This window comes from Ranitomeya variabilis, chromosome 1 (assembly GCF_051348905.1).
Source record: "Ranitomeya variabilis isolate aRanVar5 chromosome 1, aRanVar5.hap1, whole genome shotgun sequence".
NCBI classification, from domain to species: Eukaryota; Metazoa; Chordata; class Amphibia; order Anura; family Dendrobatidae; genus Ranitomeya; species Ranitomeya variabilis.
This window is the reverse complement of record NC_135232.1, coordinates 543,846,817-543,873,145: the sequence shown is the minus strand read 5'-3', so window position 1 is coordinate 543,873,145 and position 26,329 is coordinate 543,846,817. Positions and strand designations below refer to the sequence as shown.

The following is a 26,329-nucleotide window of genomic DNA, read 5'->3' as shown; positions in this document are numbered from 1 at the left end:
GAGGGAAGCCTTGATGACAGTCAGCCATTGTCTGCTCAGGGAAGTCTACAGGACGAGGTGGTGGGTGAAGAGAAGGAGGATGAGGAGGATGATGGGGATGACTATTTTTTGGATGAGGAAGCTTCTCAGGGGGCAATAGAAACTGCTGGCGGTGCAAGGCCGGGTTCAGGGTTTTTGAGGGAGACAAGTGACATTGATTTGCCAGAAAGTGCTCCTCAACCCAGCATATGCACTGACTTGACAACTGGAACATTGGCCCACATGGCGGATTATGCCTTGCGTATCCTCAAAAGGGACCCACGCATTATAAAAATGATGACATGACGATTACTGGTTGGCCTGCCTCCTTGATCCTCGCTATAAAGGCAAATTGCAAAATATCATGCCACATGAGAACCTCGAACAGATATTGGCAACCAAACAAGCTACTCTTGTAGACCGTTTGATTCAGGCATTCCCAGCACACAGCGCCGGTGATGGTTCTCACACGAGCTGCAGGGGGCAACAGGGCAGAGGTGTTAGAGGAGCACAGATCAGAAGTGGCGTAGGACAGAGGGGTTTTCTGACCAGGTTGTGGAGTGATTTCGCAATGACCGCAGACACGACAGGTACAGCAGCATCCATTCAAAGTGACAGGAGACAACATTTGTCCAGTATGGTTACTAACTATTTTTCCTCCATTACCGATGTTCTCCCTCAACCGTCATTCCCCTTTGATTACTGGGCATCCAAAATAGACACCTGGCCTGAATATGCATTGCAGGAGCTTGCTTGCCCAGCAGCTAGTGTGCTATCAGAAAGAGTATTCAGTGCTGCTGGTTCAATACTGACCGAAAAAAGGACTCGTCTGTCTACCCAAAATGTTGATGATCTAACCTTCATTAAAATGAACCACTCATGGATTTCAAATTATTTTGCCCCACTTTTCCCGGCTGACACCTAGCTTTCCTGTAAAAAGGTCTTGCTTTGGGACTGGTGTTACTGACTGTTCCAATCTCTTAATTTGCAGCTGCTGTTTGGCCAGCATACGACATGTTTACACCTCCCTAAATGGCCTAACTCCCCCCACGGGGCCGTGGTCTCGCCACTTGTCGCAAGCACCCGTCAGAGTGCCGTTTGTCTGAAGAGGTGGGTGTGCCCACTTTTGGTCGACGGCACTGGCACTGGGTCCCTCATAGTACAATGAAGTGTCTCTGGCGGTGGTGGCGCGCACCCAACGTCAGACACACCGTTGTAACATGAGGAGCCCTGGGCTTGTACCGCCGGCCAGGAGAGAGTGTCCCCCCCAAGGTCAAACAGTGCTCTACCACTTGCAAAATTATCTGTCGCTGCTCCACCACTGTTTAGTCTATGCGCTGAAATCCTTCCATGCCTGGCACAGACAATAACAATTTGTTGACATGTATGATGCTAGTTAAAATAGTCAGGGGCCCTGTCCTACATTTACACCAGTATATACTTTGCACCAAATTACAATGTCTGAAAGTCAGCATAGGAGCACACCCCTGTACCTAAGTATGCCACCCTTTTTTTTTTTTTTCGTTTTGTTTTTGTTTGAGATACATTAACATCAGTTTAGGTTTTGGGAGTACTTACTGTGTCAGACACTCCTTCCAATTGTCCTCCACTGACCACACCAATGCTGCCTGTGTACACCTGCCACCTAATGGAAGCTGCATAGAGCCTATTTTACTATTTTGGGCCTAGGAATTCTGTCTGCGGTCCCTCCTTCCAATTGTCCTCCACTGACCACACCAATGCTGCCTGTGTACCCCTGCCACCTAATGGAAGCTGCATAGAGCCTATTTTAATATTTTGGGCCTAGGAAGTCTGTCTGCGGTCCCTCCTTCCAATTGTCCTCCACTGACCACACCAATGCTGCCTGTGTAAACCCTGCCACCTAATGGAAGCTGCATAGAGCCTATTTTAATATTTTGGGCCTAGGAAGTCTGTCAGCGGTTCCTCCTTCCAATTGTCCTCCACTGACCACACCAATGCTGCCTGTGTACCCCTGCCACCTAATGGAAGCTGCATAGAGCCTATTTTATTATTTTAGGCCTAGGAAGTCTGTCTGCGGTCCCTCCTTCCAATTGTCCTCCACTGAACACACCAATGCTGCCTGTGTACCCCTGTAGCCAAATTTAAGCTGCATAGAGCCTATTTTAATATTTTTGGCCTAGGAAGTCTGTCTGCGGTCCCTCCTTCCAATTGTCCTCCACTGACCACACCAATGCTGCCTGTGTACCCCTGCCACCTAATGGAAGCTGCATAGACCCTATTTTATTATTTTAAGCCTAGGAAGTCTGTCTGCGGTCCCTCCTTCCAATTATCCTCCGCTGACCACACCAATGCTGCCTGTGTACCCGTGAAACTAATTTAAAAATGCATAGAGCCAACTTTTTAAGTTAACACATACTACCTTTGTCTGTCTGCGGAGCCACTCAATCATGCTGTCCTCCACTGAAAAAGCTGAACTTCAACCTTCAGGCTCTCATTCATTAAGTAGTTGTTTATATAAGACAGCAGTTGGCCTACTACTTTGGTTGGGTCCTAGTAACAGTGTGTGCCGCTCCCTGGTGTTTTCCTCCACTGTATAAAGCTGAGCTTCAGTCTTTAGGCTTTCGGCCTATAGTAGCAGATATTAAACTGCATTTGGCCTTCAACTTTGGTTGGGCCCTACTAACGGTGTGTGCCGCTCCCTGGTGTTGTCCTCCACTGTATAAAGCTGAGCTTCAGTCTTTAGGCTTTCGGCCTATAGTAGCAGATATTAAACTGCATTTGGCCTTCAAATTTGGTTGGGCCCTATTAACGGTGTGTGCCGCTCCCTGGTGTTGTCCTCCACTGTATAAAGCTGAGCTTCAGTCTTTAGGCTTTCGGCCTATAGTAGCAGATATTAAACTGCATTTGGCCTACTAGTGTGGTTGGGCCCTTAAAACGGTGTCTGCTGCTCCTGGGTTTGCTACTCCACTGAACAAAGCAATGCCGCCTGTTTAGTCCTGTTACCAATTTTGAACTGCATTTTGCCTACTTTATTCTTTGGCCCTATATCTGTGTTTCCTCCTCATCCTGCCCATTGCCCAGCCACTGCTAGATGAGTCTGCTGGTACATTGATCCAGACCACTACATTCCCCTTGCACTGTACACAGCCAGAATCTGACCCTGCTGAAAGTAAGGTTCCCCTTCCCGCATGCTATACCACCTTACACAGGGACAAAGAGGAAGGTGCAGATGAAAGTACAGGTTCCTTCATCAGGTGAGGCGGCATACTCATTGGCGACGTCACTGGCACAGGGCCCCTCAGAGTACGCAAAAGTGTCGCTGCCGGTGGGAGGCGCCCCCGCCATGCAAACACACCGCTGTACTTTGAGGGGCCCTGTGCCAGTGCCAATGCCAACGAGTGGGCACCCCCTGCTTGCTCAGGATCACAGCACTTGCAAACTTGACATACTTACCTCTCACTGCTCTACCGCCGTGACGTAGTCCACGTTTCCTGGGCCCACTAAAAACTTGAACCAGCCCTACCCCCACAACTTTAGCCAAATGACCCCCAATTTCCAATGCCTATCTATTATTATAAAGTAAATTAAGATTGACAAGCTTCAGTAACAAGAATGGATGTTTTTGCCATTAAAATGGGCACTGTAGTTGTTTTCCTGGCCTCCACTCACTGCCGACTATGCTTCCCCATTGACTTGCATTAGGTTTCATGTTTCGGTCGACCACCGACTTTTCGCGATAATCGGCCGACTTCACTCGACTCGACTTTTGACAAAGTCGGGTTTCGCAAAACCCGACTCGACCCCAAAAAAGTAAAAGTCGCTTAACCCTAATTGTTACACCAAAATGCCTATGAAAAAAATTATATGAACAACTGGATATTACCAACAACGACATACTTGAGGATTACCTGGAGTTTAAAAATTCTAATCTAAGTAATTTTACAGATAATAGCAAAAAAGTAAGCATGGGGGCCTAAAAGGCCCCCAATACGCATGCTAGGGCTAGGCAGCAGGCGTGCTATCTGGGTGTTATGTTTGACACTAATCTTTCTTTCACCTCCCATATACAATCTCTTGCCAGCTCTTTCCGCTTATATCTAAAGAACATCTCTACAATTTGCCCCTTTCTCATCATGGAAACAGCAAAAACCCTCTCTGTTGCCCTGATCTACTCCTACATTGATTACTGTAATGCTCTATTAACTGACCTCCCCCTTGCTCAACTTTCCCCTCTCCAGTCCATCCTTAATGCAGCAGCCAGGGTTATCCATCTGGCTAATTGGTACAGTGCAGGGACCCCCTTCTATCTCTCCTCTCAGTTGTGTTTATCAGCCTTCCCATTTGTTACGCTCCACAAGTGACTTTTGACTAACCTCTGCACTAATCCGTACTTCCCACTCATCGGCTCCAAGACTTCTCCCGAGTTGCGCCAATACTCTGGAATGATCTACCCCAGGAAGACATCTTTTTAGGGTGACCTATCACGTGCCCTAATTTAAGTCCTTTTATATATAGCCCATTCACTATTTATCTGAAAATAACTCTCTATCCAACTCACCACACCCAAGAGCACCACAAATACTGGCTGGTGACTACCTCATGCAACCTTTATCTATCCCCCATTCCCTCAAGATAGCTGGACCATCATTGTAAATAAAGGCACCTTTACTTTGTGTCTCCCCCACCTCATTGTTGATTGTCAGCTCTTACAGGCAGAGTCTTCATTATTTTGCTTTAATTATTGTATTATATTTAACATTGTTAATTATGACTTGCATATGAACTGTTGAATTGTAAAGCACTGCGGAATTTGTTGGCAATATATAAATAAAGAATATTAATATTAATTTTCCTTTGACCGACATCATCTAACTTGATCCTACTACCATGTATCCTTCATATGAAGATAAGTTGTCTCTTACCTCAAGATACTCCCCAAGTTCATTCTGTAGTAGATCTTTAAGCTCTCTTCGACTCAACTTGAACTTATCACCTTCCCGGGCAGAGTATGTGTGGAAAACGTTGATAAGGGTCTCCATGGCTACCTCAAGCTGCGAAGACATCTCTGAAGTATTCTGGTTGGTGAACTGCACACTCTGAGAAGAGAACATTATTGCAGAATAGTATTGAAACTCAGTTGAGATTGAAGGTGGGTAAATGCTCCTGATTTCTTTACAGTGAAATGGATAATCGATAAAAATGTTTTGGCAGTGGCGGTGAGAGAAGAAATGGTGCCAAAGGAAACACCTTGGTGCATGATTTTAGCTAGGAGATATTATGACAGCATAAGATGAGTGAGGGTGGGAAAGCCTTGGCTAAAAATTAAAATGGCTTGGCAATTAATATAAGTAAAAGAGAAAGATCAGTAAGAGATTAATATGTTCTGTCAGCTGGTTAAGAGAGAAAATGGCCATTAGGTGAATGTCAACCAAACTGGATATTTTCCTCTGACCTTATAATGTGTATGGATTGTCCTGACTGTTCTACAACAGCAAATGTTGGGAGGATAGAAGGGTTCGGCATGTTTGATATTTGTATGCCTCATCAAAGAAAATATCTTGCTGCTGGAGGGATTTGGCATCTCTTTACCCCTCTTTCCACTTTTAAACAAATGTATGCTAATCTCTGCTGAGCATGCAAGCCTATGGTGGGTGTCAAGAGGCATAGGTCGTAGCAGAACAAGCAATTTACCAACTGCTATCTAATGTGTTTAGCCAGCTAAAGTTAGGTGATGGTCTCTGATTCAAAGGTTGAGTACTAGTTATGTCTGTGTAAGATGGGGTGTCAGATATGGAGTCTCTTGGTAAAGGAAAGGCATATTAACTGTAAGAATGAGCTATAAGAAAGTTAAAATATCATAACCTCTCAGATAATAGTTTTGAGAAGAAAGTCATGATGCAAAGAGGAGGACAGGAATGGTTGGATTTAACTGAGGAATCTCACCAGCCTGTGACCTCTCAGTGGCAGCAATAACTCCTCCACAGCATCCGTCCCGTGTAGACTGGTCTGTTGTCCCAGTGTCAGTGTCCTTTTCATCTCCTGTCTCCACTAGATTGATTACATGTGAAACAAAGACTTCTGTTTCTCTCAGGTATCATTAGTCACATTTCCATATATCACTGTGGACCTTAGATGTATCACCCTGGAGACCACGGAAACTAGACCTTACATATGTGTGCAAGAAAGGCGGTGCTGGTCACATGACTCCATTTGTAATTGGCAGTTTTAGAACTTATTAGTGTAGCGCTTGTGGGTGTAGACCCAGTGTGCCACGTGCTGGACTTACCCTGGAGGAGTGCAACTAAGTGTCTACGAGGTATTCACTAGACGGATAACACACCACAGCACTTCCATTAGGTTGGTGCACAAGTAGGATCCAATACTGTTAATCATAAAATATAAATTTGGCCCTTGCTTGTATTTCAAACAAGATGATTTTTAATTTGTGATAGCAGCCCAAAATATCACGAGATGTTTCGGTCTGTGTTTTGACCTTCATCAGTTGGATTGCTACTTGCAACACTGTGTGGGTCAGCGGTAGATGAGCAGTACAGTATCAAAAATATAAGAATGTTGCAGCAGCAACTTGACTGATGAATGTCAAAGCAAAGTGTGAAACGTCTCATGCTTTTTGGATTGGTATCACAAAATAAAAATCATCATTTTTGAATCACAAGTGAGCGACAACTTTATATTTTATGATAGAGCCTCTGATGGTGAGTATACGCTGGGTGTCTAGTAAACATAAGGTACCACTCCAGGGCAGTAACAAGGACAACAGGAGGTGACTGGAGGGTTAGACTCTGGTACAGGGTACAGGTGACAAAAGTGAGGTCAGAGGGTCTGAGGTTGGGACAGGTAGCACAGGTTCAGACTTTGTAGCCAAGGTCAGGAACTGAGAGATCAGGATAAATGAGAAGGCAAGCCATGTCAATAACTAACTAGGAACTAGGAGCAGAGGTACAAAGAACCTAATTTCAGGCGAGGAATAGAGGGTGGAGACGCCTGAAATATCAGATAGGCCAGGTACTAGGAAGCAAACTCAAACGAAGGCACCTTCCAGCAAACATTACGGGATGTCAGCCAGACTTTATCACAACGATGATACTGAGGCAGCGAACTTCTCTTGTCCTCATGAGCTTTCATCCTTGACACAGCTTTATGGAGGGAAGCCTGGGTCTGTCTCCATATGAGCTGCTAGTACCCTGGAGGAAGCAGATATAGGAGAATTCACATGAAGATGTTGGAAGTAAACATTGAAAAATCGAGATGCTTCGGAAGACTCCCCAAGATGCTTGTTGTAGTGGAATTCCGACCAGGGGAGTAGTTGTATCCAGTCATCTTGGTGGGCAGAAATAAAGTGGCAAAGATAGTTTTTGAGAGTCCGATTAACTCATTTCACTTGCCCATTGGTCTGTGGATGGTCTGTGGAAATCCAGCTGGACATTCAGCAGCTTGCATAGAACCCTCCAAAATTTAGATGTAAACTGGACTCCGTGGTCAGTAACAATGTGGAGAATGAGTGTCTCATCCTCCTGGGAGATCTGGGGTTAGAAAATCACAATGTACTGTGAATCACAGATCTTTCATTAAGCTCGCGTGTTTGTGTCCCATATTAAATGGATTTGGTTTTCTTTGGTGCTAAACTTGTGCTGTGCTGCTGAGTGGATTACAAGTTCCAGATAGTGATGGGTAAATAGCATTGTTGCTCGGGTCTCCCTGAGTATGCTCGGGTGATCTCCAAGTATTTTGGCGTGCTCGGAGAGTTAGTTTTCCTCGTCTCAGCTGCATGATTTGTGACTTGTAGACAGGCTGAATACATGTGAGAATTCCCTAACAAACAGGCATTCCACACATGTATTCAAGCTGTCTAGCAGTTACAAATCATGCATCTAAAGCATCGAAAACTAAATCTCCGAGCATGCCAAAATACTAGGAGGCCACCCAAGCATGCTCGGGGAGTCCCGAGCAACGAGTATACGCCATAGCTCCCAACCGTGCCTCATACTGCGAGACTGTCTTGATTTTGAGGCTGTGCCCCGCAGTCCCGCACTGGAATCTGCTTCTCCTGCCAGCCAGCAGGAGAAGCAGCCGACACACCCCTTTTATATGGCCATTGCCCTCCATATCTTTTTCTCCGATGGTTCAGAGAGGGAGAGATGATGTTCTGAGGTACGTGTGTGTGTGTGTGGTGTTAGAGCAATCCAGTGCAGCCTGTTAGCCAGAGCAATCCAGTGCAGCCTGTTAGCCAGAGCAATCCAGTGCAGCCTGTTAGCCAGAGCAATCCAGTGCAGCCTGTTAGTCATAGGCACAGTATATATATACAGTATATATATGTAACTTTTATATACTACAGCAGTTATGAAGTGGAGCCAGTAGATGGTGGTGGTGTCCAAGTGCATGCAGTGTTTGCAGAGCAGGGCTACATTACAATGTGCAGGAACTGTGAGGCAGCAGTGTGGACAGCGACAGGTAGTGAGATTTTTGCCTGCACTTTAAGCAGAGCTGCTGGGACACATCTACAGCCCCGACTGTACACTGGCATCGTCATGTGTGGTAATTATACAGTATTGAGCATCATGTAAGGCCATTATACACTATGGAGCACTGTGTGGCCATTGTACAGTATAGAGCATCATGTAGGGCCATTATACAGTATGGAGCAACATGTGTGGCCATTATACTGTACGCAGCATCATGTGTGGCCATTATACAGTATTGAGCATCATGTGGGGCTGTGCTGCCACTCTGTGACAGATTCAAATGTATTTACATTATTGTTTTTTCTGTTTTTCCCTAGTTGTTCTGAAAATGCATTCAGTTTGTATTGTGTTCTTACTTGTTATGATTTGCTGCCACCCAGTGGTCATCTTGGTGTTCAACATGTATATGTGTATATGTTAATGACCTGGGTGGAGACCTTGCTTGCCCGGTTAGAACCAATTCTTCTTCCTGTCTGCATTCTGTAATTGTGGAACATGGAAGGAAGTCATACTTTCTGACCTGGCAAAGGAATTGTCTTTTTACCTAGCGGACCGTGATTTGCTTCAAGGCAAAATAAACTGCCAAGTAATCTACTCCCTGACTCCTTGTCTTGTGGATACAGATGTACTAGAAGAATTCAGGTACGACTCGAGTAATATCTGCATGCAGTTTTCCCACACATGGCAACGTTCTCATGAGGCTGAGCATAAGACAGTCCATACGTGAGGGACGCGTGACAGAATAGTAAAAAGACAGCTCAGTATATTCAGGAAGAAAGCTTTGTGTGAAGATTCCTCAGCACTACATAGTGTGTGTGTCATAAGCTGCCGGAAGCCTCAGCAGCCCAGCACAAATCAGAGACTGTAATATGTAATAGGACACCTGCCTGTGTGTGCCTCATCCAGCAGCCGCATGGTGCCCACAACTGTTCAAGACACAATCCGAATCCATCTGCCCTCAATTAAGTGATAATCCGATCCGATTTGTCATACAATCTGCTTATCTATGAGTGACTGTGACTTATCATCCACCATTTGTGAGAGCACATGTTGAAATCACAGCTTGCTGCCATCTACAGTCCGCGCCATCCGCCACGCGCTCAAAGAGATCTTGATTAATCATAGACTGTATTCCTTTCTTGCATCATCTAAAGCCCTGCTTTCTGCCTCAAAAAAGATTTAAAGTGACAGTACATCTTTATTGCAAAGTGAAGGAAAATGTCTGATATAAGCTCGCCTGCCGATGCAGTGACAGTGATGGACATTCCTGTGTGCACAGAAGTCACAGAGAGTGCAGATGCAGCCACAAAACCTAAAAGGGCACTCCACCCATCCACAAAGGCAGTGGAAAGTTACATGTGCACAAAAAGTGAATATGAAAGCAACTTAAGTGAACTGTGGGAAAGAGTCTCCCAATGCATCTCAGCTTTCCCTCACGGTGATGATACAGCAGAATTAACAGCGTTCATTAACCGTTTATCTGCCAAGCAGGAATCTTATGAGAGGCTTCTTACCAAGTATACCACCTTTCTGAAAAGTAGTAATGTTCCAGATGCCTCACTAACCCTTGCCCAAATAGAAGAACTGAGCCAGCAGAGGCAGGGGACAGTGGAAAACACCAAGGTTAAAGCAGACCTCCGCATCGCCCATTTACAGGAGACCAGATCACACTGATCTGCTGCATCCAAGCAAACCATCAGGACAGCCAGATCATTACGGTCATGCAGAACTACTAGTTCCAGGAGGTCAGTCTTAAGTGACCAACTCATCCAAGCGCAAATAGCCGCTGCAGACTTAGAGGTGAGGAGTGCCTTCTCAAAGAAAGAAGCAGAAGCAGAGGCTGAAGCCAAACAAGCACAAGCAGAGGCCCAAGCCAAACAGGCAAAAGCAGAGGCTGAAGCCAAACAAGCACAAGCAGAGGCCCAAGCCAAACAGGCAAAAGCAGATGCCCTATTGAAAATCCTCCATACAGAAAAGGAAAAGGCCGCTGCCTTCGCTAAAGTAAAAGTCCTGGAACAAGCGTTGGGCCAGTGCACTAATACAGACTGTTTTCTCCCCACAGAGGAGGTTAGCACGGCTGATCACACTGCTGAGTACGTGCTGAACCAATCAGCCTCCATGCCTCCTACCAGCGATCTCATGCAACCGCCTAAACCGGATGTCGCAGTGCCGCAGACACTGACGCCACCTCCAATCCAATCTTTAAATGTGCCTACACATCAGCAGATCTCATCTGCAGCAGACCACAAGGTGAACACCAGCGCACCGCCACAGTTCAAGCTACAGCCACCAGTCACCACAGAGGTTAAACCGCAGCTCAACCCTTATGCTACGTCATTCCACCCTGGTACAGCTCAGCCTTACACGCCAAACGACTTACCCGTCCAAGAGGGACTACAAGTTTCAGCGGCAACAAGGAACGAGAGGTCAGATCTGTCTGACTTTGCCAGGTACATGATACGCAGGGAGCTGATCAAGGTTAGCCTCTCCAAGTTTGATGACTGTCCAGAGAACTTTAGGGCCTGGAAATCAACTTTCAAGGCTGCAATCGCAGATTTAAGCCTCACCGCCAAGGAAGAACTTGATCTACTCATCAACTGGCTTGGCCCAGAGTCTACCAATCGCATCAAACCGCTAAGGTCAGTGCACATGGATAACCCAGCTCCGGGTCTCGCTGCCGCCTGGAAAAGGCTTGAGGAGTCGTATGGCAGCTCGGAGGTCATTGAGCGTGCCTTGCTCGACAGACTTAAGAACTTTCCTAGGATCCAGATGAGGGAAACTCGCAAGCTTCAGGATCTCAGCGATTTACTGACGGAACTCGAGTTTGCTAAGGCTGACCCACGCCTAACTGGACTGAGATATCTTGACAGTGCTCTTGGTGTGAACCCCATAGTAGCGAAACTACCACATGGCATACAGGAGAGATGGACAATACAAGGCTTCAAGTACAAGGAAGATTATGGTGTGTATTTTCCCCCTTTCTCTTACCTTTGCAGGTTTGTCCAGAATCAAGCGCGGGTGAGAAATGACCCCAGTTTCGTCTACACCGATCCTGACATGTCAATGCCACCATCTGCCGCTAAGAGGTATGACAACACCACACCAAAACGCAGAGACATTAGAAGGACTGTATCCGTCAAGAAAACTGACATCCCTTCTGCCATGCCCCCTCCTGCTACATCAGTTCTCCCTGCCCCGAGGGAAAGGGATCCCAATAGAGAGTGCCCACTCCATGGCAAGTCTCACTCTCTTCATCACTGTAGGGGGTTTAAGGCAATGCCTCTGAGAGAGCGCAGAGAGTTGTTAAAGAAACATAGAATATGTTACAGGTGCTGCGCATCTACCAACCATATTGCCAAAGACTGTACGGTAGAAGTCAAATGTGCTGAGTGCAGTAGCAATAGACATGTAACAACCATGCACCTTGCCTTAGCTCCTGGAATTGCCCAGCATACCCCTGCCTCCACTCCTGTACCAGTCCATGGCGGGGAGGGTGAGGGGCCAGTAGCTGCTAAAGCAACAGTCTCATCCTCTTGCACTGAAGTCTGTGGGGAGGGATCCGGTCCCAAATGCTGTGCCAAAATATGCTTAGCCAGTGTTTACCCAGAGGGGAAGCCAGAGGGGGCTGTCCGCATGTACGTTATGTTAGATGAACAAAGCAACAGGTCTCTAGCAAAACCCAAGTTCTTTGACATCTTTGGTATAAAGACACCGGCCACTCCCTACACTCTCAGGACCTGTTCCGGCCTGGTAGACACCACGGGCAGAAGGGCCAGCGGGTACATGATCTCTCCAATTAAGGGCACAAAGAGCTTTCCCTTACCTGCATTGATTGAGTGCAATGATATGCCAGATGAGAGAGAGGAAATACCCACGCCTGAGGCCGCTTATCATCATCCCCACTTAAGGCACCTGGCCAGTGAGATCCCTCCCATGGATATGAATGCAGAAATACTAATCCTTCTTGGGAGAGACGTCCTTAGGATGCACAAGGTGCGCCAGCAGTGCAACGGTCCCGATAATGCCCCATACGCGCAGAGACTTGATTTAGGCTGGGTAATCGTAGGAGATGTGTGCCTGGATAGGATGCATCACGCAGACTGTGTGAGTTCCTTTAAGACTTATGTTCTAAGTAATGGCCGTCCTACTTGCTTCAGACCCTGTCCCTGTCATTACCAAGTGAAAGAGGGGCCTTCTGACATAGTGCAGACACCCGATGTCATTCCCACCCCTTATGATGACAGTTTGGGGGGACAGGTTTTCCGCACAACTCACGATGACAACAAGATAGCCTCATCAGTAGAAGACGAGGAGTTTGTCAATATTATGGACAGTGGGTTTGTCAAGGACAAGACCAGTCATTGGGTCGCACCCTTACCCTTTAAACTCAACAGGGCCAAACTCCCAAGCAACCGGGAACAAGCCTTATCCAGACTCAACTCCTTACAGCGCACTTTAAGCCACAAACCTCAGATGAAGGAACACTTTGTCACCTTTATGGGTAGGATATTCAGCAACAACCATGCCGAATCAGCCCCTCCACTACAAGTCAACGAGGAGTGCTGGTACCTGCCTTTCTTTGGGGTATACCACCCACGTAAGCCAAACCAAATAAGAGTAGTGTTTGACTCTAGCGCAAAGCACCACGGTACATCCCTTAATGACGTGCTCCTTACAGGTCCCAACCTCACCAATAACCTAGTGGGGGTGCTATTGAGGTTCAGAAAAGAGCGTGTAGCCATCACTGCTGACATTGAACAAATGTTTCATTGCTTTATTGTGCAAGAGGATCATAGGAACTTCCTCAGGTTTCTGTGGCATCGTGACAATGACACCAGTAAGGAGGTAATCGAGTACCGTATGAGAGTACATGTGTTTGGTAATAGCCCTTCACCTGCCGTAGCTACCTATGGGTTGCGCAGGACTGCATCTGAAGGAGGGGCAGAATACGGGGCAGATGCTCAGCGCTTTGTGGAGAGAGACTTTTATGTTGATGATGCACTGAAGTCCCTGCCCACTGAAGGGGAAGCCATTGATCTGTTAAAAAGAACCCAGAGTATGCTGTCCAAGGCTTGTTTAAGACTGCACAAAATTGCCTCCAATAGCGCAGAGGTCATGAAAGCCTTTCAACCTAGTGACCATGCTCCAGGTTTTAAAGACTTAAACCTAGGGTCAGATTTGCCACCTGTGCAGATGAGCCTAGGCCTGAAATGGGACTTGTCAACAGACTCCTTTGGGTTTCAGGTCAGTTGTGCCAACAAGTCATTTACAAAAAGAGGTGTCCTTTCAGTAGTCAATAGCCTCTATGATCCCATGGGATTTGTTGCCCCCATCACCATTCGGGGTAAATTCCTATTAAGGCAGCTTTCAGAGACTGTGAAAGATTGGGATGAACCGCTGCCTGACAGTAAGCTTAAAAAATGGGAATCCTGGAAGCAGTCCCTTCAAGCCTTAGAAGGGGTTAATGTGTTAAGACGCTATGTACCAATACCTCTTGCCTCAAGTAAAAGAACTGAGATACATGTGTTTTCTGACGCATCCACTGAGGCCATAGCAGCAGTTGCCTATCTAAGGATTACAGATTCTTCAGACAAAAACCATATTGGGTTCCTGTTCGGCAAGGCTAAGCTAGCCCCCAAACCCGATCATACAATTCCTAGACTTGAACTTTGTGGGGCAGTGCTGGCCGTGGAAATGGCAGACTTTGTGCAGCAGGAGCTAGATGTCAATGTGGACAATGTTAAGTTTTATACAGACAGCAAGGTCGTCCTTGGTTACATTTACAATCAAACCAAGCGCTTCTATGTGTATGTACATAACCGTGTGACAAGAATCAGGAAATCTTCTAAGCCTGAACATTGGAGCTATGTTTCGTCTGAACTTAATCCTGCTGATCTCGCTACCAGGGCAATATCTGCCAGTGCCCTAGTGAAATCTGCCTGGTTAACAGGCCCATCATTCTTGCTGGACAAGGAGGAGGAGTCAACTCAGGACAACTTCTTCAGTCTCCAGAATCCCAACAGCGATCCTGAGATCCATCAGGGAGTCAAGACTTATAAAACCAGAACAGGACAGGACCGCCAGCACTTTGAATGCTTCTCGCCCCTTGTTAACTTCATCAGTTCACGGCGGGGGTTATCCTGTGGTCGCTGAGAAACTCTTGGATTTGCAACCCTGTGGATTACAGTTACACTTTGGATTACAGTTTGCTGTTCTTTTTTCTTGAGGCCTTGGCCAGGAGGCAGCCTCCCACCTTCATTATAATTTGTTCTTGTTTTACATTTTTACCCTTTTTTATGAACAAAGACTACAACTGTTCTTTTTGCATATTGTGTCTATTAAAAGTGCAATTATTAATGCTTTTCCCTTGCAGCTATTCCATGGACTTTGGGCATTTTCCAATGCAGTTAATAAAGGAGTAAAATCCCTTGGATTTTAGGCGAGGAGTGTGCTGCCACTCTGTGACAGATTCAAATGTATTTACATTATTGTTTTTTCTGTTTTTCCCTAGTTGTTCTGAAAATGCATTCAGTTTGTATTGTGTTCTTACTTGTTATGATTTGCTGCCACCCAGTGGTCATCTTGGTGTTCAACATGTATATGTGTATATGTTAATGACCTGGGTGGAGACCTTGCTTGCCCGGTTAGAACCAGTTCTTCTTCCTGTCTGCATTCTGTAATTGTGGAACATGGAAGGAAGTCATACTTTCTGACCTGGCAAAGGAATTGTCTTTTTACCTAGCGGACCGTGATTTGCTTCAAGGCAAAATAAACTGCCAAGTAATCTACTCCCTGACTCCTTGTCTTGTGGATACAGATGTACTAGAAGAATTCAGGTACGACTCGAGTAATATCTGCATGCAGTTTTCCCACACATGGCAACGTTCTCATGAGGCTGAGCATAAGACAGTCCATACGTGAGGGACGCGTGACAGAATAGGGGCCATTATACAGTATGGAGCACTGTGTGGCCATTATACAGTATGGAGCAACATGTGTGGCCATTATAAAGCATGGAGCATCATGTGTGGCAATTATTCTGTATGCAGCATCATGTGGGGCCTTTTTACAGTATGGAGCACTGTGGAGCCATTATACAGTATTAAGCATCATGTGGGGCCATTATACAGTATGGAGCACTGTGGCATTATACACTATTGAGCATCATGTGTGGCCATTATACAATATGGAGCACTGTGTGGCCATTATACCGTATTAGGCATCATGTGTAGCCACTATACAATATGGAGAACTGTGTGGCCATTATAAAGTATTGAGCAACATGTGTGGCCATTATACAGTATGAAGCACTGTGCGGCCATTATACAGTATTGAGCATCATGTGGGGCCATTATACCGTATGGAGCACTGGGTGGCAATTATACAGTATTGAGCATCATGTTTGGCCATTATACGGTATGGAGCACTGCGTGGCCATTATACAGTATTGCGCATCATGTGTGACCATTATGCAGTATGGAGCACTGTGTGGCCATTATACAGTATTGAGCATCATGTGGGGCCATTATACAGTATGGAGCATCGTGTGTGGCTATTATACAGTATTGACCATCATGTGTGGCCATTATACAGTATGGAGCACTGTGTGGCCATTATACAGTATAGAGCATCATGTGGGGCCATTATATAGCATGGAGCACTGTTTAGCCATTATACAGTGTGGAGCACTGTTTGGCGATTTAGCTGTATGGAGTACTGTGTGGCCATTATACAGTATTGAGAATTATGTGTGGCCATTATACAGTATGGAGCACCAAGTGTGGCCATTGTACAGTATTCATCATCATTTGTGGCCATTATACAGTATGGAGCATCATGTGGCCATTATACAGTATGGAGCACTGTGTGGCCATTATACAGTATAGAGCATCATATGTGGCCATTATACAGTATGGAGCATCATGTGTGGCCATTATACAGTATGCAGCACTGTGTGGCCATTATACAGTATTGAGCATCATGTGGGGCCATTATACAGTATAGAGCACTGTGTGGCCATTATAAAGTATTGAGCATCATGTGTGGCCATTATACAGTATGGAGCACTGTGTGGCCTTTATACAGTATGGAGCATCATGTGTGGCCATTATACAGTATGGAGCACTGTTTGGCCATTATACAGTATGGAGCAGCATGTGTGGCCATTATACAGTATGCAGCACTGTGTGGCCATTATACAGTATGAAGCATCATGTGGGGCCATTTGTCATGATTCTCAATGGCGAGAGAACATAGCCCAGCATATATGAGAACTAGCTCTTGGAAGATGGAAACTATACTGACCATGAACTAAACCTGCCGCACAACTAGAAGTGGCCGGGTAGCATGCCTACGTTTTTTTATTCCTAGATGCCCAGCGCCAGCCGGAGAACTACCTAATCCTAGCAGAGGAAAAGACAGTCCTGGCTCACCTCTAGAGAAATTTTCCCAAAAGGCAGACAGAGGCCCCCACATATATTGGCGGTGATTTTAGATGAAATGACAAACGTAGTATGAAATTAGGTTTAGCAAAATCGAGGTCCGCTTACTAGATAGCAGGAAGACAGAAAGGGCACTTTCATGGTCAGCAGAAAACCCTATCAAAACACCATCCAGAAATTACTTTAAGACTCTAGCATTAACTCATAACACCAGAGTGGCAATTTCCGCTCACAAGAGCTTTCCAGACACAGTAACGAAACAGCAGCTGTGAACAGGAACAAAATGCAAAAACACACAAGGACAAAAGTCAAACTTAGCTGGGAGTTGTCTAGTAGCAGGAACATGCACAGAAAGGCTTCTGATTACATTGTTGACCGGCATGAAACTGACAGAGGAGCAAGGTTATATAGCGACTCCCACATCCTGATAGGAGCAGGTGAACAGAGGGGATGATGCACACAAGTTCAATTCCACAAGTGGCCACCGGGGGAGCCCAGAATCCAATTTCACAACAGTACCCCCCCTCAAGGAGGGGGCACCGAACCCTCACCAGAACCACCAGGGCGATCAGGATGAGCCCTATGAAAAGCACGGACAAGATCGGAGGCATGAACATCAGAGGCAGTGACCCAAGAATTATCCTCCTGACCGTATCCCTTCCATTTGACCAGATACTGGAGTTTCCGTCTGGAAACACGAGAGTCTAAGATCTTTTCCACAACGTACTCCAACTCACCCTCAACCAACACCGGAGCAGGAGGCTCAACGGAAGGCACAGCCGGTACCTCATACCTGCGCAACAATGACCGATGAAAAACATTATGAATCGAAAAGGATGCAGGGAGGTCCAAACGGAAGGACACAGGGTTAAGAATCTCCAATATCTTGTACGGGCCGATGAACCGAGGCTTAAGCTTAGGAGAAGAAACCCTCATAGGGACAAAACGAGAAGACAACCACACCAAGTCCCCAACACAAAGCCGAGGACCAACACGACGACGGCGGTTGGCAAAAAGCTGAGTCTTCTCCTGGGACAACTTCAAATTGTCCACCACCTGCCCCCAAATCTGATGCAACCTCTCCACCACAGCATCCACTCCAGGACAATCCGAAGATTCCACTTGACCGGAGGAAAATCGAGGATGAAACCCCGAATTACAGAAAAACGGGGACACCAAGGTGGCAGAGCTGGCCCGATTATTGAGGGCGAACTCCGCCAAAGGCAAAAAAGCAACCCAATCATCCTGATCCGCAGACACAAAACACCTCAAATATGTCTCCAAGGTCTGATTAGTCCGCTCGGTCTGGCCATTAGTCTGAGGATGGAAAGCAGACGAAAAAGACAAATCTATGCCCATCCTAGCACAGAATGCCCGCCAAAATCTAGACACGAATTGGGTCCCTCTGTCAGAAACGATATTCTCCGGAATACCATGCAAACGAACAACATTTTGAAAAAACAGAGGAACCAACTCGGAAGAAGAAGGCAACTTAGGCAAGGGAACCAGATGGACCATCTTAGAGAAACGGTCACACACCACCCAAATGACAGACATCTTCTGAGAAACAGGCAGATCCGAAATAAAATCCATCGAGATGTGCGTCCAAGGCCTCTTCGGTACAGGCAAGGGTAACAACAATCCACTAGCCCGAGAACAACAAGGCTTGGCCCGAGCACAAACGTCACAAGACTGCACAAAGCCTCGCACATCTCGTGACAGGGAAGGCCACCAGAAGGACCTTGCCACCAAATCCCTGGTACCAAAGATTCCAGGATGACCTGCCAACGCAGAAGAATGAACCTCAGAGATGACTCTACTGGTCCAATCATCAGGAACAAACAGTCTACCAGGTGGGCAACGATCAGGTCTATCCGCCTGAAACTCCTGCAAGGCCCGCCGCAGGTCTGGAGAAACGGCAGACAATATCACTCCATCTTTAAGGATACCTGTGGGCTCAGAATTACCAGGGGAGTCAGGCTCAAAACTCCTAGAAAGGGCATCCGCCTTAACATTCTTAGAACCCGGTAGGTAAGACACCACAAAATTAAACCGAGAGAAAAACAATGACCAGCGCGCCTGTCTAGGATTCAGGCGCCTGGCAGACTCAAGGTAAATTAAATTTTTGTGGTCAGTCAATACCACCACCTGATGTCTGGCCCCCTCAAGCCAGTGACGCCACTCCTCAAAAGCCCACTTCATGGCCAAAAGCTCCCGATTCCCAATATCATAATTCCGCTCGGCGGGCGAAAATTTACGGGAAAAAAAAGCACAAGGTCTCATCACGGAGCAGTCGGAACTTCTCTGCGACAACACCGCCCCAGCTCCGATTTCAGAAGCGTCGACCTCAACCTGAAAAGGAAGAGCAACATCAGGCTGACGCAACACTGGGGCGGAAGAAAAGCGGCGCTTGAGCTCCCGAAAGGCCTCCACAGCATCAGGGGACCAATCAGCAACATCAGCACCCTTCTTAGTCAAATCAGTCAATGGTTTTACAACATCAGAAAAACCAGCAATAAATCGACGATAAAAGTTAGCAAAGCCCAAAAATTTCTGAAGACTCTTAAGAGAAGAGGGTTGCGTCCAATCACCAATAGCCTGAACCTTGACAGGATCCATCTCGATGGAAGAGGGGGAAAAAATGTATCCCAAGAAGGAAATCTTTTGAACCCCAAAAACACACTTAGAACCCTTCACACACAAGGAATTAGACCGCAAAACCTGAAAAACCCTCCTGACCTGCTGGACATGAGAGTCCCAGTCATCCGAAAAAATCAGAATATCATCCAGATACACAATCATAAATTTATCCAAATAATCGCGGAAAATGTCATGCATAAAGGACTGGAAGACTGAAGGGGCATTTGAAAGACCAAAAGGCATCACCAAATACTCAAAATGGCCCTCGGGCGTATTAAATGCGGTTTTCCACTCATCCCCCTGCTTGATTCGCACCAAATTATACGCCCCACGGAGATCAATCTTAGAGAACCACTTGGCCCCCTTTATACGAGCAAACAAATCAGTAAGCAGTGGTAACGGATATTGATATTTAACCGTGATTTTATTCAAAAGTCGATAATCAATACACGGCCTCAAAGAGCCGTCTTTCTTAGACACAAAGAAAAAACCGGCTCCTAAGGGAGATGACGAAGGACGAATATGTCCCTTTTCCAAGGACTCCTTTATATATTCTCACATAGCAGCGTGTTCAGGCACAGACAGATTAAATAAACGACCCTTAGGGTATTTACTACCCGGGATCAAGTCTATGGCACAATCGCACTCCCGGTGCGGAGGTAGTGAACCAACCTTGGGTTCTTCAAAAACGTCACGAAAGTCAGACAAGAATTCAGGAATCTCAGAGGGAATAGATGATGAAATGGAAACCAAAGGTACGTCCCCATGAGTTCCTTTACATCCCCAGCTTAACACAGACATAGCTCTCCAGTCGAGGACTGGGTTATGAGATTGCAGCCATGGCAATCCCAGCACCAAAACATCATGTAGATTATACAGCACCAGAAAGCGAATAACCTCCTGGTGATCCGGATTAACACGCATAGTCACTTGTGTCCAGTATTGTGGTTTATTACTAGCCAATGGGGTGGAGTCAATCCCTTTCAGAGGTATCGGAGCCTCCAATGGCTCCAAATCATACCCACAGCGTTTGGCAAAGGACCAATCCATAAGACTCAAAGCAGCGCCAGAGTCGACATAGGCGTCCGCGGTAATAGATGACAAAGAACAAATCAGGGTCACAGATAGAATAAACTTAGACTGTAAAGTGCTAATTGAAACAGACTTGTCCGGCTTCTTAGTACGCTTAAAGCATGCTGATATAACATGAGTAGAATCACCACAATAGAAGCACAACCCATTTTTTCGTCTAAAATTCTGCCGCTCGCTTCTGGACAGAATTCTATCACATTGCATATTTTCTGGCGTTTTCTCAGTAGACACCGCCAAATGGTGCACAGGTTTGCGCTCCCGCAGACGCCTATCGATCTGAATAGCCATCGTCATGGACTCATTCAGACTCGCAGGCACAGGGAACCCCACCATAACATCCTTAATGGCATCAGAGAGACCTTCTCTGAAAATCGCCGCCAGGGCGCACTCATTCCACTGAGTAAGCACAGACCATTTGCGGAATTTTTGGCAGTATATTTCAGCTTCATCTTGCCCCTGAGACAAGGACATCAAGGCCTTTTCCGCCTGAAGCTCTAAATGAGGTTCCTCATAAAGCAACCCCAAGGCCAGAAAAAACGCATCCACATTGAGCAACGCAGGATCCCCTGGTGCCAATGCAAAAGCCCAGTCTTGAGGGTCGCCCCGGAGCAAGGAAATTACAATCCTGACCTGCTGTGCAGGGTCTCCGGCAGAGCGAGACTTCAGGGACAAAAACAATTTGCAATTATTTTTAAAATTTTGAAAGTGAGATCTATTCCCCGAGAAGAATTCAGGCAAAGGAACTCTAGGCTCAGACACAGGTGCATGAACAACAAAATCTTGCAAATTTTGTACCTTTGTGGCGAGATTATTCAAACCTGTAGCTACACTCTGAAGATCCATTTGAAACAGGTGAACACAGAGCCATTCAAGGATTAGAAGGAGAGAAAGAGAGGAAGGCTGCAGTATAGGCAGACTAGCAAGTGATTCAATTAAGAGCACACTCAGAACTAGAGGGAAAAAAAAAAAAAAAAATGTAGCAGACTTCTTTTTTCTCTCCTTTCTCAGCCAGTAATTTAACCCTTTTTTGGGCCGGTCAAACTGTCATGATTCTCAATGGCGAGAGAACATAGCCCAGCATATATGAGAACTAGCTCTTGGAAGATGGAAACTATACTGACCATGAACTAAACCTGCCGCACAACTAGAAGTGGCCGGGTAGCATGCCTACGTTTTTTTATTCCTAGATGCCCAGCGCCAGCCGGAGAACTACCTAATCCTAGCAGAGGAAAAGACAGTCCTGGCTCACCTCTAGAGAAATTTTCCCAAAAGGCAGACAGAGGCCCCCACATATATTGGCGGTGATTTTAGATGAAATGACAAACGTAGTATGAAATTAGGTTTAGCAAAATCGAGGTCCGCTTACTAGATAGCAGGAAGACAGAAAGGGCACTTTCATGGTCAGCAGAAAACCCTATCAAAACACCATCCAGAAATTACTTTAAGACTCTAGCATTAACTCATAACACCAGAGTGGCAATTTCCGCTCACAAGAGCTTTCCAGACACAGTAACGAAACAGCAGCTGTGAACAGGAACAAAATGCAAAAACACACAAGGACAAAAGTCCAACTTAGCTGGGAGTTGTCTAGTAGCAGGAACATGCACAGAAAGGCTTCTGATTACATTGTTGACCGGCATGAAACTGACAGAGGAGCAAGGTTATATAGCGACTCCCACATCCTGATAGGAGCAGGTGAACAGAGGGGATGATGCACACAAGTTCAATTCCACAAGTGGCCACCGGGGGAGCCCAGAATCCAATTTCACAACAGCCATTATACAGTATGGAGCATCATGTGTGGCCATTATACAGTATGGAGAACTGTGTGGTCATATTTTTTTCTGTTTACAATTATTGTTTATGAAACAGTGTGATCAGCAGTGCTAAATGGGTGTGGTTGGGGCATGGATATAAGGGTGACTAGTTGTGAAATGGGTCTGGTCAGGGGCGTGGCCTAAAATTTGCAGTGGCTCATTGCGCACGCCGCTTTGTCCCTCTTTGCCTTCTTCAAAAGTTGGGAGGTATGTATACACGCTCATCACTAGTTCCAGACACTCTAAGCGAGGGCTGCTGAGCAGAGTGAGGTCTGTTATTAAGTCCGAGACAGCAAATAAGTCCATGGCTAAACGCAATTTAATAGTTGTGATAACTGTGTAACTTTGGTATTGTTGGGGAATTACCTGTGTTGTTTGTCTGGGGGAGGGTTAGGGCTTGTTTAAAGAAAAACAAAGGGAAGACTGTGATTGGTGCAGGTGATCAGACATCCATCTGTGAGGTATTTGTTCCAGAACTTTCCAGCAGGTAAACTTGTTCCGTGCTGCTGAGTGGACTACAAGTTCCAGACACTCTAAGGCCGGGGTCACACTATAGAGAAATACAGATGAAGGAGAGAAGCAAAAACAACGCATTGCACACGGACCAATGTTTCTCTATGGGGCAGCATCCATCAGCCATATGTTTCTCTGCCGTATTTTACGAGCTGAGAAAATCGCAGCATGCTGCGATTGTCAGCGTATTCCTGCAAAAATACGCCAATGAAAGTCTATGGGGGGAGAAAAATACGGATTACACTTGGACCATGAGTGTGACTTGCGGGAAATACGCACCAGTGTTCTATAGAAAAAAGCTGGTAACTCAGTGTGGTGTACAGTAAAATCACAATGACAGGTTAGAATAGAATAGATAAAATTAATGTCTACACATAGTATAGGTATATATATATATGTCAGTGGCACACACATGTATATATATATATATATATATCGAGCAAAAAAAGAAAAGAAAAAAAGTAGAGCGGCACAGCTTCATTCAGAGGATATGCTCCATCGTGTACTATCAATACGAGGCAAACCCACTGGCGTGTCTAACGGCGGTGCTTTGCGTAGAAGAAAAGGTCATCCATATGAAGAAAACAAGAAAATAAACGCAATAGCACTCACCGATATTGTCCTGCACACTCGTTGTTCGTCAGACTCCCCCGTGCCGTGAAGATCCCTCCGTATATGTTGTAATAAAGAGGACTCTTTTTTGACTACAGTATCGGTGAGTGCTATTGCATTTATTTTCTTGTTTTCTTCATATATATATATTTATATTTAATACAGAGCTAGATAGCTTAAAAGCCGGTAATTCAATTGCCGGCTTTTGCTATCTCTCTATCAAACCTGACAGGATATGAGACATGGTTTACATGCAGTAAATGATTTCATATCAATTATATTTTTACATATTCCTCAGTAATAATGTTAGTAGTTTGTGTGTGCAAAATTTGGGAGCTCTAGATGTTAAAATAAAGGGTTAAATCACGGAAAAAACTGGCGTGGGCACCCACCCAATTTTCTCTGCCCGAGTGGGAAAGCCAGTGACTGAGGGCAGATATTAATAGCCTAGAGAGGGACCATGGTTATTGGGCCCCCTGGCTAAAAACATCTGCTCCCAGCCATCCCAGAAAAGGCACATCTGTAAGATGTGCGTATTCTGGCACTTAGCCACACTCTTCCCACTCCCGAGTAGCGGTGGGACATGGGGTAATAAAGGGTAATAATAAAGGGTTAATGTCACCTTGCTATTGAAAGGTGACATTATGTCTGATTAATAATGGAGAGATGTCAATAAGACACCTATCCATTATTAATCCAATAGTAATAAAGGGTTAAAAATACACACATTATGAATAAAGTATTTTAATGAAATAAATAAACACATGGGGTTTTAATATCTTTATTGTACACTCAATCTGGAAAAAAAAGGAAAATAAAAAAGCAACAATATCCCAAAATCCATCTGCAGGGGTTAAATACATTTACAACCAGGAGCCTGCTAATGCAGCCAACCCTGGCTGTAAAAACTTGGGAATGAATGGAATGCCGCTTAGTTGACTTGCGGTGCCGTCATAGAAGCTGCGCCACCTTGTGGCAGAAACTCATATGAACTCTAGCATGAGAAAATATTCAGGAAAATTCCCATGCTGGAGTTCATATGAGTTTATGCCACCAGGGGGCACAGCTTCTATGACGGCACCACAAGTCAACGAATCTATGCTAAATTAAAAGCAAATGCATGATCTGCATCATACACTATAGTCACACTGACAGAATAGAATAGATATATACACATACAGGGCCTTGCGAAAGTATTCGGCCCCATGGAACTTTTCAACATTTTCCCACATATTTTACTTCAAACATAAAGATACCAAATGTAAATTTTTGGTGAACAATCAACAACAAGTGGAACACAATAGTAAAGTTGAATGAAATTTATTGGTTATTTTAAATTTTTGTGGAAATTCAAAAACTGAAAAGTGGGGCGTGCAATATTATTTGTCCCCTTTACTTTCAGTGCAGCAAACTCACTCCAGAAGTTCATTGGGGATCTCTGAATAGTGTTGAGCGATACCTTCCGATATTCGGAAATATCGGTATCGGATTGGATCGGCTGATATCCCAAAAATATCGGATATCGCCGATACCAATACCGGAAACCAATGCAAGTCAATAGGACACAAATATCGGAATTAAAATAAGCCCTTTCTGTCCTTGTACATCCTGTTTTGGAGGGGGGAAGAGTGTGGGCGGTGTGTGGATGGAGACTGCGTGACTGTGTGGGACCGTGGGGGGTCTGTGCGGGCCTGCCGGGGGTCTGTAGGAGCCTCTCGGGGGTCTGTGCGGGCTGCCGGGGGTCTCTGCGGGCCTGCCGGGGGTCTGTACGGGCCTCTCGGGGGTCTGTGCGGCCTGCCAGGGGTCTGTGCGGCCTGCCGGGGGTCTGTATGGGCCTCTGGGGTCTGTGCGGCCTGCCGGGGGTCTGTGCGGGTGTGCAGGCATCGTCTGATGGGACTACAAGTCCCATCAGGCTATGCCTGCTACAATGGCAGTGATTGACACATTAGCCAATGATGGGACAAGTAGTAGTCCCATCATCCGGCTAATGTGTTGAATGTAAAAAAAAACAAAAAAACATACATACTACATGCATACTACATACATACTATATACATACTACATACATACTACATACATACAACATGCTACATACATACATACTACATACATACATACTACATACATACTGTACATACAACATACTACATACATGCTACATACATACTACATACAACATACATACAACATACTACATACATACTACATACATACAACATACATACAACATACTGCATACATACTACATACATACATACTACATTCCACATACATACAACATACATACTACATACATACAACATACATACAACACACATACAACATAATACATACATCCATACAACATACATACATACTACATACATACTACATACATACTACATACATACTACATACTCCATACATACTACATACAACATACATACTACGTACATACATACATACATACTCCATACATACTACATACATACAACATACATACTGCATACATACTACATACCTACTACATACAATACATTCATACATTACATACAATACATACATGCAGACATACAGTACATATAACATAGAGTACATACTCACCATCACTTGTCATTTTGATCCCCGAAGCCAGAGTCATCTGTAAAAAAGATTAAAATAACAAACAACCAATATACTACCTGATCCACAGAAATCCACCAGTGTCTCACGACGATCTCCCATGGAGAATGGCAGCATAAGCTGATGCAAC

At 45.4% G+C, this 26,329-nt stretch overlaps 1 protein-coding gene across 3 annotated transcripts in view; it reads right to left on the bottom strand.

Annotated features, from left to right (window-relative positions):
• The window catches only part of LOC143766920 (protein S100-A1-like), a 107,225-nt gene extending 101,122 nt beyond the window's left edge, over window positions 1-6,103 (bottom strand). For 2 of the 3 annotated variants that reach the window (XM_077254939.1, XM_077254932.1), the window contains exons 1-2: window positions 5,944-6,098; window positions 4,923-5,096 (exon numbers count right to left, since the gene is read on the bottom strand). In XM_077254939.1, the coding sequence (XP_077111054.1) occupies window positions 4,923-5,096; window positions 5,944-6,036 (267 nt within the window). In that variant the 5' untranslated portion in view covers window positions 6,037-6,098. Of the gene's footprint in view, window positions 1-4,922; window positions 5,097-5,943 lie in introns of all 3 variants that reach the window. The other variant, XM_077254922.1, reaches the window with a different exon arrangement.
• Between the last annotated feature and the right edge of the window lie 20,226 nt (window positions 6,104-26,329).